Source organism: Amblyomma americanum, chromosome 10 (genome assembly GCF_052857255.1).
Source record: "Amblyomma americanum isolate KBUSLIRL-KWMA chromosome 10, ASM5285725v1, whole genome shotgun sequence".
NCBI lineage: Eukaryota > Metazoa > Arthropoda > Arachnida > Ixodida > Ixodidae > Amblyomma > Amblyomma americanum.
In genome coordinates, this window is record NC_135506.1 from 94,867,352 (window position 1) to 94,881,183 (window position 13,832).

Below are 13,832 nucleotides of genomic sequence, written 5' to 3' on the forward strand. Positions count from 1 at the left end.
AGCGGATGCCACAGCGAAGTAAGGACTGGGCCGATAAAGTGCAAGGGGAAGCAAGAGCGAGCTTTTAAAGCCAGAGGCTTATGTTTCAAAGGCAGTGCTTTCTGCAGTGCCGTACTACTTCGTTCTTGCTCTTTGTGTGATTTTTCGACAACGATAGGTTAACAGACTTAATGGGAGCCGAAAGTGCCCGTATGACGGCTGCACCTAAGTCGTTGCTGCTTCCGAAAAAATGCAGCTCGATCTTCAAAGCGTGCAAAGCACTCACGGAAATTTGTACTTAATGGTGTTCCGCGATTATATACGGGGGCATCTTTGTGCATTTGTCCGGTAAATAAAATTTGAAGAGGGCACTCATGCGCAGCCTTAAGGGTATGACGCAATATCGTAGTGGGTTAGGCTTTCATTTCTCAGCAGTGTGACACCCTTGAATGTGTTTTTATTTGTTATCAATCATTTAAATTAACTTCGATTACCCTAAAGTTTCTTACGGAGCTTCATCAAGCATAGTCTATTCATTATGAGCATTTTGACACCTTTCAACCCCTCTTTTTCCAATTTTTCAATGATTTTTCAATGCCTTTTTTACAAAGCACAATATCTTAACAGAATGTCAGCATGATTTCCGTAAGGATAGGTCAACGGAGTCTGCCCTTCTGTTGCAAAAAGAAATCATTATTACAAACATTGAAGCTAATAGATTTACACTGGGAATCTATATAAACTTCAGTAAAGCATTTCATTCGATATGTCACACAACCTTTTGTTAGATCATTACGGTGTCCGCGGGTTAACAAATACTCTTTTGCAACCGTACCTAACCGGCCGATCCCAATGTGTTGACATTGGTGGATGGATATATACTATTCCACCTTCCAACGGATTTAATCCGGCGTCACACAGAGCAGTACTCTTGGGCGTTTTTATTTAATGTCTATGTAAATGATCTTATCTGCACTGATGATAATGCTGTATTTGTATTAAATGCCGATGGTTCAAGCTTGTTCTTTAGTTCCACTAATGAAGTCGATTTGCTCAGTATGGCGAATAGTGCTGTCAAGACTACTGAAATGGTCCGAAACAAACAGCTTAAAAATGAATGAAAAAAAAAAGACAAAAGCTATTTTATTTGCACCTAAAAACAAACGTGTGGACTCTAGTCAAGAACTAAAACTAGGACATTATAAAATAGATATCGTGAAACAGCATAAAATACTAGGTGTCATATTCTTCAGTCAGATGACATGGGACAGTCATGTTGAACAGCTAGCTAAAAAACTCTCATCTGCTGTAGGTGCCTTATTTCGGACGTGTGACATATTTCCGATTTCCGTTACATTAAAAGTTTACCACGCCCTCTTCCGTTCATACCTTAACCACTGTACACAAGTATGGGGGACGACTACTAAAAAAAAAAACGTCAATACATTTCTGCCTCTAGAAAAAAAAAAACCATACGTTGCTTAAACAAAGTTTCATATTTACTTCCCTCAGCCGAGCTATTTCATCAGCATCATGTAATCAAATATTCACTCCCTTTATAATTACCGCCTTCTCCACCAGTTTCATTTTGTTAATGAAAAGTATAAAGAATTCTTATTCACATTTTCAGGTGCAACGTTACGCTGCAATATTTCTAAAACACGGGCGCCTGAAAAATGGGTGATTTCAAACCGCCGAATAAGTTACCTTCTACAGTCATTAAGCTATACATTGCCAGTGTTACTAAATAAGCTCAATGTACCCAGTTTTATTAACCCTGTAATAACCCGCAAAGTTTTGCGCTCCCTATTTATAAAGTGACCTGTGCATGCGTGCTATAGACATAGTAATGTGATCTTTATGTCTAACTTGAGTGCAATGATCGGCTTTGTTTTAATCTCGTGTGCATGTATAGGCTAGTCTTTGTATAACGCCTTGATGTCCTTTTTTATTCTTACTTCTGCTTTTATTTTTGTAAATTTATGTTAAAATGTGTTTTTTTCGAAATAGCAGTGCATGTATAACTTCTTTTTTGTACTGCTGTCACTGTGTCCTGCCGCCGGCTTTCAGGCCTCGTCAAGCTGTCCCCACAGCTTTTTGCCTGGAAGATCGTCAACATTGTGAAATGTTGAAAATAAAAGTGAACTTCACCTTGATCATTCTTTTTTTTTGTACACATGCGGGTTTTTGCGAAACAGCGCTCCAGGCACCAGGAACGGGGTCTAAAACGTTTCAGAATATTAGATGCCAGTGCGTGCATGCGTGATGTGTCAGCCACAAGTAGCGGTTTTCGTATTGCGCGAACACAGCTCGTTCGGTCGAAAAGCCGTCGCCGTAGTAGTTGGCACCGCCTGCCGGAAATAATCAGAACTGCGTAAAAAAAGCTGTATCATGATCGTTGCGGTTCTAGTGATTGATTATTGATTGGTGTGTGATAGGCGATGAAAAGTTAATGAAATTAAAATTCAAACTCAGTGGGAAGAAGAGCTTCCATCAGTGGGAAGAAGAGCCAGCTTTCAAACTCTCCTCGCCTGCCCACTGACGTCATCGCGCGGATAAGTGCCGCCCTAATCAGTGCGAGCTACTGCTAGCACTGAGTTTTAATAATTATTTCTAAATTCCACACAGGGCTTTTACATTTGACTCGAATACCCACAAAGACCACCTCTACGGATCTGTTGCACTAGAATATGCTCGTCGAAATCATTTCAGGTTCCCTTTAATTGAATGGAAAAGAAGCAGAGGGTAGAACTGCATCGAAATTGGAAAAAGCAGATCAGAAAGGAATCGTTCTACGATAACTCAAAAGGTAGTGCCCTACTCTTTGAAGTTAGATGAGGGTACCTTAGGACGCGTAGCTACAAAAAGAAATTCAAGGAAGATGACGACGCATGTGCTATATGTGGTAAATTTGCAGAAACAATTGAGTATCTTGTACTCGAATGTGATGGCATCCATCTGGGTGTCGATGCAGGCACAGTCACTCTCCATGTAAACGGGGCTTCAGGTGACGACACATGTCAAGAAGACAGCGGGAAATACACCTCAAAGGAGACACCCCAGCAATGGTGTAGACTGATTTTCATGACGTCGTGATTAACCCCCTTTCACTGAGGCACTTCCCAGTCCCCTGCGAATTCATGCTATACGCGCGGACTACTATCTGTGGCATTGCCACTGCCCGCAGCAAGCGGAGAAAGGACCGTCTCCTTCCTTTTCCTGCTTAGCCACTGCTGCTCTGCAACTTCGACGTCATTAGAACCGGTCGAAGCCAACTGGGGCATCCTCCACTGCTTTCTTGAGTTGTATGCCGACGAACCTCGAACAATGGCTCGCAAGGGAGTTAAAAAGCGTGCCTTTGGCTCTAATGTAGTTAACCCTGAATGTGTCGGATCGGCATCGAAACGTCGGGTTTCTGATGAATATTTGTTCGAGTGTCACTCTTTTCTCTCTAATTCTCCTCCCGACCAGGCAGATCTCTGCCAAAATGTCCACGTTGTGATCAGAGCAGGTGCTCTCGACTGTACGCCGGTAAGGCGTGGGTGCACCCTCTCTGCAAAAAGCAGCTCGCAGGTTTCCGAGTCATCATACTCCAAAGTTGACATTTCCTTGGTGTAAACAACCTGATGCCAGAGGGGCGTGACCTTGCTGGCAAAACCATCCAGTTTTGATTCTCAGCCGGTTTCGCATATGTCAAGCGTTCCCCAACCGCCTTTCTTTTCCCAGTTAGATCAGCCTCGGTATGCGTCACACCTAATCGCACCTCCGGCACCACTCTACCAAATGTCGCATATTTAAATCAGAAAAGCGCTCCGAAGGTACGCTATGAATTCAGAGCGATAAAAACAAAAATCATGTTGAAGCAGGGCGCAAAATGAGACTTTCCGGGAAACCAGCGCCGGTATAGAAATTTCACTTGCAAATCTGTGACGTCATCACCTTTGCTTGAAGGCATTGGTTGGAACTTTCTCCAAAACAGTAAAAACTCTCTTGTGCAATGGCGAAATTCGCGTTTAAAGTCTGACGATCTGAGTGGTTCTGCAAACCACACTTGTCACTGTTTTATTCACACTTCATTTGTTTAAAGCGGCGAGCTAGACGTGTTGGTAGATATTTTTCAGAAAAGGCAGCACGAAAAACACGTGGACAAAGTCGAGACGAAAAGGGCGGGCGCTGAACTTACAACAGCTTTTATTGTGAAAGAAATCACTTTTATAAACATTCTCTACATCCGTGGCTATCGTTCACGCGTGCGCAAATAGGTGAGGTCTTTTTCGGAAAGGGTGCTGGAGGTGGCGCTGACAGAGCCCTCCCCACGACTACATATCTGTTCGAATTCTGTGATTTCACTTGTGATGCGTTCTTTGCTCTTTCAGGTTACGGAGGTGTTATCAAATGACAGCATTCGGAAAGATCACCGCAGACACCCGTGCACGGTGGCGAGTTCAAGGTATGACGGAAAAATCCGCTACTACAAGGACTGTTTTACTGAAGATGAAGCCAGGTGTAACAATTGAAGACATCCCTCATCAGCTAAGAGTTGCGGGAGAGCTGGGACTTGTGGTTGTGTCTGGTAGGACTATGCAATGCCTGCACTGTCGCGGCACTGGGCACGTTCGGCGAGAATGTAAAATCCCTCGCTGTACGAAATGCAAACGTTTCGGTCATTGTGACGCTGATTGCGTTCGCACCTACGCATCGGCAACGGGAGCTGCGTTCGACGACGAAAAGGCGGAGTTCCAAATGGATGCCGCTGGAGCTAAGGAGGCGGCTAAGAGTGCAGGGGAAGCGGATAAGACAGCAGTAGCCATGGTTTTTCCACTGTCTTCGGCGGAGGACACCGGGACGCCTAGTGACCAAGGGGAGGAGCCTGAACCGCCAGTATCTATGGCAACCAAAATGGCGGAGGACGGCGGATCTGCAGGCGCTTCAAAAACTGAGGTGCCCCAGCCTGTGTGTGAGGAGGGCATGGATGACCCGGACGGCCGCTTGGCGACCATTAGTGCGCCCGTCAAGTGTCCTCATGAACCGACTCGCAACGAGGAGGCCGACGAGACTACAAGCAATGGAGAGGAGCCTCCAGCGAAAGCTACTCGGGCCCGGAGGCCTGATTTCAAGCCGCGCCCCAACTTTTAAGCTGAAAGGCGAGTGGCCGCAAGTTCACCTTTGCGGCAAGGCCACGGCGATCGACCTGATGACCCGGGTGTTAAACAAAGCGTCTAGCCATACGCTAGGCGTGAAAGGTAAGCGCCATGCCTTCGGTCTCTTCACCTTTTTGCCGAAATGGCTCCTCTACCTTGCCTGAAAATAGCCGCACTTAATGTAAGGGGATTGGCGGGAAAAAAAAAACAGAGCCAAGTGTATCGACTTGTAACTGACTACGACATTGTTCTGTTGGCGGTACAAGAAACTAAAGTAGACGAGGAAGAGACCGGGAGCATGGTGCAGCGTTTCACTTCTATGTATTACGCGATAGTTGCTCATGCAGCTGGAACGTCGGCTGGGTGTGTGCTCTTCTGTAAAAAGCTACCGGGCCTGGTTGTTCGGGCTTACGGGACGTGTTACTTTGGGCGATTTATTGTGCTTGATTATGCTTACTTGGATGTGGAGTGTTGAATAATCTGCATTTACGCAGCTAACAATGTCAAAGGGAGGGCAGCCTTTTTTGAAAGTATCGAGCAGTACTGTACTTTCGACAGGCGATTGATCGTCATTGGTGATTTCAACTGTCTTGGCTGCGCGTAACAAAACAAGCGATAGCATATTCAGAGACAGAAGCACCGAAAGATTGTCCGCGTTAGTAGATAACTGGAATATTGAAGATGTGGCTGACTGTTTAGAAGGCGAGCGAGATGTGCAATTTACGCACTTTCAGCGGTAAAGTCACGCACGTCTGGACCGTATTTATATGGCGGTAGACCTGCTTTCAAGATGTAACAATTACAAGGTTGTATCTGTGTCGGTTTCGGACCACTGCTTGGTACTGTGTAGGCTAGGCATAGTGAAGCGGGACAATGCGTTTCATTGGAGCTTGTGGAAATTTAATGATAGGTTGTTAAAGTGCGAACGTTTTTATGACAACACAAAAGATAAAATGTGCAAAGTTGTGCCTAATTCAAGAGAAAATTTATGTGAGCAGGGAAAACTATGTAAGCAGCAAATTAAAATGAAGACAATTGAAAAGGCTTGCTGCATGAAAAAAGAGGGAGAATTAAGGAAAAGAATTTAAGAGAACTGCTGTGGAAACTAATCGAGCAGGGGAGTAAAGCTCCTGGTCTGTGAATTGATGACGTAAAGAAAATTATACAAAAGATAGAAGTTATGGAAGAAGAGCGCTGTCGCGGTGCGCTGGTGCGTGCGAGAGCCGAAGAGGCGGTTTTCGGTGAAGCACCAACGAAACGAGCATTGGGCATGGAAAAAGCCCGTGCTGAGCGCAATCTGGTTGATAAGATATAATGGGGAGGGGTCATAGAAGGTTACAGCCTACAGGCCGATTTCACTCACGAACGTGGACTACAAAATATTTATGAAGGTGCTAGCAAGGCGGTTACAAAGGGTAATGAATGTGATTGTAGTATCAGACGTGTGGCATCAAAGGCCTTTATATTATGTCTGATATTCATAACGCAAGATGTGTTCTCGAGTTTTGAAATATTACAGACAGTCGTTTTGCTATTCTTCAGTTAGACCTGGAAAATGCTTTTGATTACATGTAACATAAACTTTTGCTTTTAATTTTGGATCAAGTGAATGTTAGATCAGACATCAGGGAGGAAGTGGTCATGGCATACCGCATCTGCACAACTAGACTAATAATAAATAAGAGTTTGAGGGTCCTAATAAGCGTGAAGCGTTCGGTGCGCTTGTTTGGTATATACATAGAAGTCCTGTAATTGAGCATAATGCAGAATGACGGTATTCAAGGTTTTAGGCTACAAGCGACAGAAATTACGCTGCTGGTTTATGCGGACGACGTAGCCGTTTTCGTGGTTGATTATGAGAGCGTAAGAAAGGCCATCGATTGTGTGCGGCAATTTAGTCAATCCGCAGGAAGTCGAGTAAATTGGGCAAAATGTATTGGCTTCTAATATGCTGAATGGCCAACGACTCCAGTTAGTTTTGCGAATGTGTCCTGGGTGACGACCTCAATGGAGTACTTAGGTGTCCCACTGGAGTGTTATCGACACAGCGAATCGTATTGGAAGGGGCGGTTGGAAGGCACACGTGCAAAAGCTGACATGTGGAAAGGGGCTCGGTTATCAACTTTAGCGAGGGTTACAGTGTGCAACTTATTCTTCATCAGCAAGCTGTGGCACCAGATGCAGGTACTGCACTGTTCACAAACTAACGTGCAGAAACAGCACCGCATTTTTGCAGTGTTTGTCTGCGCCTCGAGCTGGGAACAATGCAGCCGCACAAATTTGTTTAGAAGTGTAAAAGATGGAGGCCTAGGCCTAGGCCATCTGTTTTCACGCCCAATCGTGAGCATGCTTTTATTTTTTCATGACGCGAGTGACCCATTCTTGCGTACAATATGCCAAGTAAGGCTGGGCCATGCCTTACAACAATGGATTGTGGGAACATATAACATTCAAGGTCGGATTTTTGGATACAGAAGAGAAGTGGTTATGAGTGTTAGATTTTTAGCTGCTCGTTTTACAAAGCAGTACCTCTCTGCTGTAAAAAGAAAACACTCTATCGGGATTTACGTGATGTTGTTCTGCCTGATACTTTGTATTGTGCCATGTACCATGGAGGCTCGGGCGGTAATATGTTGAAGGGTGTGAAGAAAATGCAGGTACCACTGGCCACTAAATCTTTCTTTTAAGTTACACATAGGAACACTGGCCGTGAAAGCATTTATAGAGAGAAAGGGGATGTTTCTGCCTTGGGACTCAGATTGTCTGATTTGCAAGAAGCCAGAGAATTTCGATCACGTATTCTTGCATTGCTGGGAAGGCGTCTACTTCAGGGACGTCTCGCAAAGAAAGACTTTCCCCTAGACACGTATGGAATATGGTATCTGCCTCTACAAAACGAAGTGGGTGTACATTATGACACAGAATTGCTTTTGGGTCACCACTATTTGGCGCTCGGGAATGGCTGGCTACTACTGTGAACCGGATGAGAGGCCTGCCCGAATTTACTTCCGTGATATTGTGCACTGGTTCATTGAAATAAATAAAAAAACGGCCGATCAAGTTCCTGAATGGGTCTCGAGGGTAGAGTCCTTGGTGTCCCTAAGGGACTTTTAACATGACGATGCCAGCAGCAGCGGCTGGTTGAGCGTCAGTACTCAAGCAGCAGCCTACGCTCCCATACACGTGCCGAAATAGCTCAGTTGGGAGAGCGTTAGACTGAAGATCTAAAGGTCCCTGGTTCGATCCCGGGTTTCGGCAGCGCTTTTTTTTTGTTTCGCTCGAACAGTGCGCATAGTACGCAAGCAGCAGCCTACGCTCCCATCCACGTGCCGAAATAGCTCAGTTGGCATTCTACTTCCGGCAACCGTTCGGTGCGGACGCAGAATCATGTGCTCCGGCGGAGCGGCGATAGCGGCCCTTGCTGGCCGCGGAAACAGGCTTGCTGCCGACGCAGATAAGGAATACAAGATTGTTCTGCCTACTCTGCCAACAGGACGTGTTGTGCTTAACACGGTGTTTCTGCACGGGGACGTGCGAGCGAGGCCCTACAGGGTGGAAGATTTTCGGGACGCCCTCGCCAACGCTGGTGCGCTCCCCGACGTCGTGGCGTTGGGGGCGTATCAGATAAATCATGTGTGGGCGGTGACGCTCAGCAGTGCTGAAGCCACGAAAAAGCTTGCTGGATTGAAGGAGCTACAAGTGAAAGGACGCCGGTGCATCATTTTCGACCCGGAGGATCAACAGGTAAAGCTGCGCCTGCATTGGATGCTGCACGGTGTGGCCGACGAAGACATCCGGACTGCTTTCGCGGCGTTCGGAAACGTGACGGAGGTGACGCGGGAGCGTTGGCGCGTCCAAGGGATGAAGGAGAAAGGCTCAACCACCAGGACCGTGCTACTCAAGTTGAAGCCGGGAATGAAGGTGGATGATTTGCCACACCAGTTGCGAGTAGCCGGTGGGCTGGCCCTCGTGGTTGTGCCCGGGCGACCGATGCAGTGCTTGCGTTGTCACGGCACGGGCCACGTTCGCCGAGATTGCAAGGTGCCCAGGTGTTCCCAGTGCCGGCGCTATGGACACGCGGACGCGGACTGCGTCCGTACCTACGCGTCGGCTACCGGTCTCGGAAAGGCGAACGACACCGCGGAACTCATGGACGTCGCCGAGGCGGAGGAAGCAGCGACTGGCACGGACGAGGCGGGCAAGCCGCCTTCGACGCTTGCCACGTGTGTGAGCTCCGGGGATAGCAGCAAGGCGGCCGACGAACCAGCGAGCCAACCGCCGACGGCAGACTCCCTCGGTGCCGATAACGTGACAGCTGGGAACGGGGCTAGCCCAACAGAGCCCGAGGCCGTCCAGTCAAACCCGAACAAGGACGACCACGGGAAGAGCGGCGCCCGCACAACTAGCGTCACGCCCCTCGTCACCACCCCGGCGAAGCGTCCCCACGACCAGACCAGCCCCGAAGGGGACAAGGTGGTAGCGCCCGGAGTCGGGGAACCCCCTGCAAAGACGGCTCAAGCCCGGCGTCCGAAATTCCGGCCGCGCCCAAACTTTTCGGATGGCAAGCGGGCCGGTGACAAGGTTGACTCATCGAGCAGGCCGATGTTCTTCCGACCGATGATACCGGCGGCAACAGTGGCGTCTTGCCGCGCGCTAGACGTGGGAAGTAAGCGCCATGCTGTTGGGTCCTTGCTCTTGCGTAGAAATGGCTCCCGCCTCCGCCTTTAAAGTCGCTACGCTAAATGTCCGGGGCCTGGCGACCAGGAAAAAACAAGGCCAGGTGTATCGACTTATTAAGGAGCGCGAGATAGATGTATTGGCTGTGAAGGAGACGAAAGTGGACGGCAACGAAAGAACCGACAGCACGGTGCGACGTTTCACGGCTAGATTTTTTGCTGTCGTCAGTCATGCAGTGGGGACATCGGCTGGTTGCGTGCTCTTTGTAAAGAAGATCCCGGGGCTAGAGGTGCAAGCTTATTTTTCGTGTGTGTCTGGCCGGTCTATTGTCCTTGACTTTTCACTGAATAGCATTGAGTGGCGCATTGTTGTCGTGTATGCACCGAATGTGGTAGAGAAAAGAGTTGCTTTTTTCCAAAGCCTCCAAGAGCGCGTTCGCACGGAGAGGCAGCTCATCGTCTTAGGTGACTTCAATTGTGTCCTAAATGCGCGCGATAAGTCAAGCATCCGTGGGTTCCGAGACAGGAGCACTGAAGTGTTGATCAGAATTATTGATAACGGGAACCTCGAGGATGTGGTTGAATGGCTTGAGGGTGCGCGGGCAGTGAAGTTCATCCATTTTCAGGGCTCAAGCCATGCACGGCTGGACCGCATTTATACATCAGTTGACCTTGCCCCTGTATGCAGCCAGTACAAAGTTATGGGAGTGTCCTTCTCAGACCACTGTTTAGTTGAGTGCTGCCTCGGAAGTGTCAAGCGAAGCAAGGCATTTTCATGGGATATGAGGAAGCTAAAGAACACGCTTCTTCGCGACGATGTGTACTACCGAGCAGTAAAGGATGAAATAGGGAAAATAAACCCGTGCAAGAACCTGAAAATTTGGCAACAGTGGGAGCTAAGCAAAGAATCTTTAAAATGCAAAAAAAGACGAACTGCGCAACAAGAACACGGACGAAAGGGAGGCAGACACACACTAACGCAGACTTACAACTCTACTAAAGGAAGGAATACAAGGCAAATATATATAGCGATCCCAACGCACTTCAAATCTGATCAATATGGCACGTGACAATCTGCCCAGGCGATAAACAGACCACACAAGAACCAACGCTTACAAGATAATCTTATACCGGGCCGGCCCTTTCTATGAAAACAAAAAGCAAAGGAACGCTTAGCGACAGTGCACTCTTGAGAATTACGCGTTCTCCAAAGTAAGAAAATTCAAAACAAAACCACACCACTGTAGCCATCTGATACCACTGAAGCTCGAACCGCTTACAAGCGCAGGTGCTGACACCAAAACCAAGAGACGAAGCACACCCCCTTTTGAAAGCAAACAAAACGGGAAACAAGAACAACCACATCGGTTATCGTCAAAATCAAAAAAACAGTGAAAAAAGGCACCAGGTCAAAAGGGTAAAAACACCATGAATCAGCTCAAGAAGCTACGTCACAAAAACAGTGAAAATAGGCACCTAGTCATTTAAAAAACAAAAAGATGAAAGACGGGACAACAGTTTAAGACAACAACGGTTTTAAAAAAGGGGGGAGGGGTGAATGAAATCCGAAGCGTAGGAAAACATCTCAAACCATGACAGAACCGAAACAAAACTGAGATCGCTAATCAAATGAACAACGAAAGCATCAAACGCAATCAGGAGGCACTGCTCAATCACCAGGGCACAAACAGGCCACTAGGCTACACATGCCCCCGCAAAAACGAAAATTCTTTGGATGATAAGGAAATGGAAGCCTTGCTTACACAGTTGTCCGTGGTGCCGATGTAAAAAGTTTCGACGACGAGACGCTCCCATTTGTCATTCAATCTGGCCAGAAATTCCGTCTTTTCGAACCATGGTACACAGTCCCGTTGCTTCATTTTTGTGCAGTCCGCACAATGCTTAGCCAAAAACCCTCCATCGTTGTTTGCCACGCTCAACCGGTGCTCCCTTGCTCTTTCATTAAAGCATCTGCCGGTTTGGCCTATGTAGACTTTTCCGCAACTAAGGGGAATGCGGTAAACAACGCCGGAAACGCAATCTTTGAACTTCCTTAGATGTTTGATTTTGCAAGGGGTCTTCTTAGTGTTCTTCATCATCACGCACACCTTGGACAGTCTGCATGGAGCCGAGAAGACAACGTTGACGCCTCCTTTTCTCGCCACTTTCTTGATGTTGTGCGAGAATTTGTGGATGTATGGAATGACATGGGCCTTCTTTTGCTCGGCGTCTACTTTGTCTTTGCGTTCTCTCTTAATTTTTTGAAGCACATTTTCACACACACTCGAAATGACGTGCGGAGGGTATCCAGCTGCTTGCAAACGCTGAAGCTGGTACTGGAAGCTCTCTTGGACTTTGTGGTCACAGGACTTTTTTAGGGCCGACTCAACACATAGGGAAATGATGCCTCGCTTGACCAACTTCGAATGGGCACTAGTGTAGGGAAGCAAAGCCTTTTTTGACCTGGGTTTGAAGGACCAGCACACACGCTGTTTGTCAAAGTGCAGATCTAAATCCAGGAACTGAAGATGACCATCAAGCGGTAGCTCACTGGTAAACCGGAGCCCGAAAGATTCAGATGAAAATGCCGAGAGGATTTTTGAGGCCAAATCCTGAAGATTGCCGTCCCCCGGTGGGGTCAGGAAGATTAGGTAGTCATCGACGTACCTGCACACGCGGGTGACAGCCATCCCTCGCAGCTTTTCTTGAAGACGTCGGTCAAAGGATGACAGAAAAATGTCGCTTAGGGCTGGAGCTATGCTCGAACCTATACAAATGCCTGCTTTTTGAATATGATAACTCTCATTGAAGTGAATGACGGAAGACTTTAGATAGAAATCTATAAGTTCCAAGAAGTTGCCAGTGTTGAGGCCAACTGAATTCCGGAACTTCGTCTCTCCGTGAAGCTCCACGCATTCTCTGATGGCAGCGAACAGTCCTTCGTGCGGAATGGAATAATACATGTCCTCGATGTCGACGGAAAAAGCCGTCGTGGAAGTTGGTAGCCCTTTTCCCATCAGCTCAACGACTTCTTTGGAGCTTCTAACGAGGAACGGGTCATTGCCTAATAACACATTCAAATGTATCTGCAGGAAGTTTGTGTCTGCCTCCCTTTCGTCCGTGTTCTTGTTGCGCAGTTCGTCTTTTTTGCATTATGATCAACCAACTAGCCCGACAAGTCCTGTTGAATAATCTTTAAAAATCAAAGCAATAGAAAGGGCCACTTGTATCCGGTATAAGGAAAAACAAGACGAAGCTGAGTTAAGGGCACTGCTGCAAATGTTGCTGAAGCAGGAATGCAAAGCGCCTGGGCAATGGATAGATGTCAGGAAAACCAAGCAAGAGATAGAGCTCATGGATGAACGGCGTTATCGCGGAGCACTGGCGAGGGCGGAAGACACAGCTGCTGGCGAAGCGCCATGAAAACGTGCTCTCGGTCTAGAAAAAACCCACGCTGAAAGTAATCACGTGGATAAAATAGAATGGGGGGTTATCTTATCGGCAGACACTGACCAAATCGAAGCAGCCTTTAAAGAATTCTACGAGAAGCTTTCTTCATGGCATCCGGTAGACGCAGTCGCATTTAAGCATCAGTTTCTTGGTGCAATGCCACGGCTGGACGAAGAAAAGAAAACGAAAATGGAACTAGCAATAACTGAAAACGAAGTTGCGCAAGCGATAGATGAATTAAACCTCGGGAAATCACCAGGACCAGATGGATTCAGTGCGGCATTTTATAAAGAATTTAAGCATGAAATTTCCCCGGTGCTGTGTACAATGTTTAATGAAGCCTATAGAATAAACTTTTTGCCTCCGTCTTTTGGGACTTCCCATACAGTAATCATTCCGAAAACTGATGATATAGAGAAATTGCAATCTGTTTCCGCATATCGACCAATAGCACTCACTAATGTCGACTACAAAATCTTTATGAAGGTATTGGCGCGAAGACTGCAAACAGTGATATCGGATATTGTTGGACCTCACCAGACATGCGGAATAAAAGGGCGATCGGTTTTTTCGAACATTCACAAAG

The 13,832-nt window shown here is 47.1% G+C and overlaps 1 protein-coding gene and 1 non-coding gene across 2 annotated transcripts; both read left to right on the top strand.

The window, feature by feature from the left end:
* Window positions 1-8,305: 8,305 nt before the first annotated feature.
* Window positions 8,306-8,378, top strand: TRNAF-GAA (transfer RNA phenylalanine (anticodon GAA)). The gene has a single exon. It is a non-coding gene; the product is annotated as a tRNA-Phe (tRNA).
* Window positions 8,379-8,507: 129 nt separating this feature from the next.
* On the top strand, window positions 8,508-9,848 carry LOC144108563 (uncharacterized). Its single transcript, XM_077641769.1, has one exon. It carries the CDS (start codon window positions 8,508-8,510, stop codon window positions 9,846-9,848), a length of 1,341 nt encoding a protein of 446 aa, XP_077497895.1.
* Window positions 9,849-13,832: the final 3,984 nt, after the last annotated feature.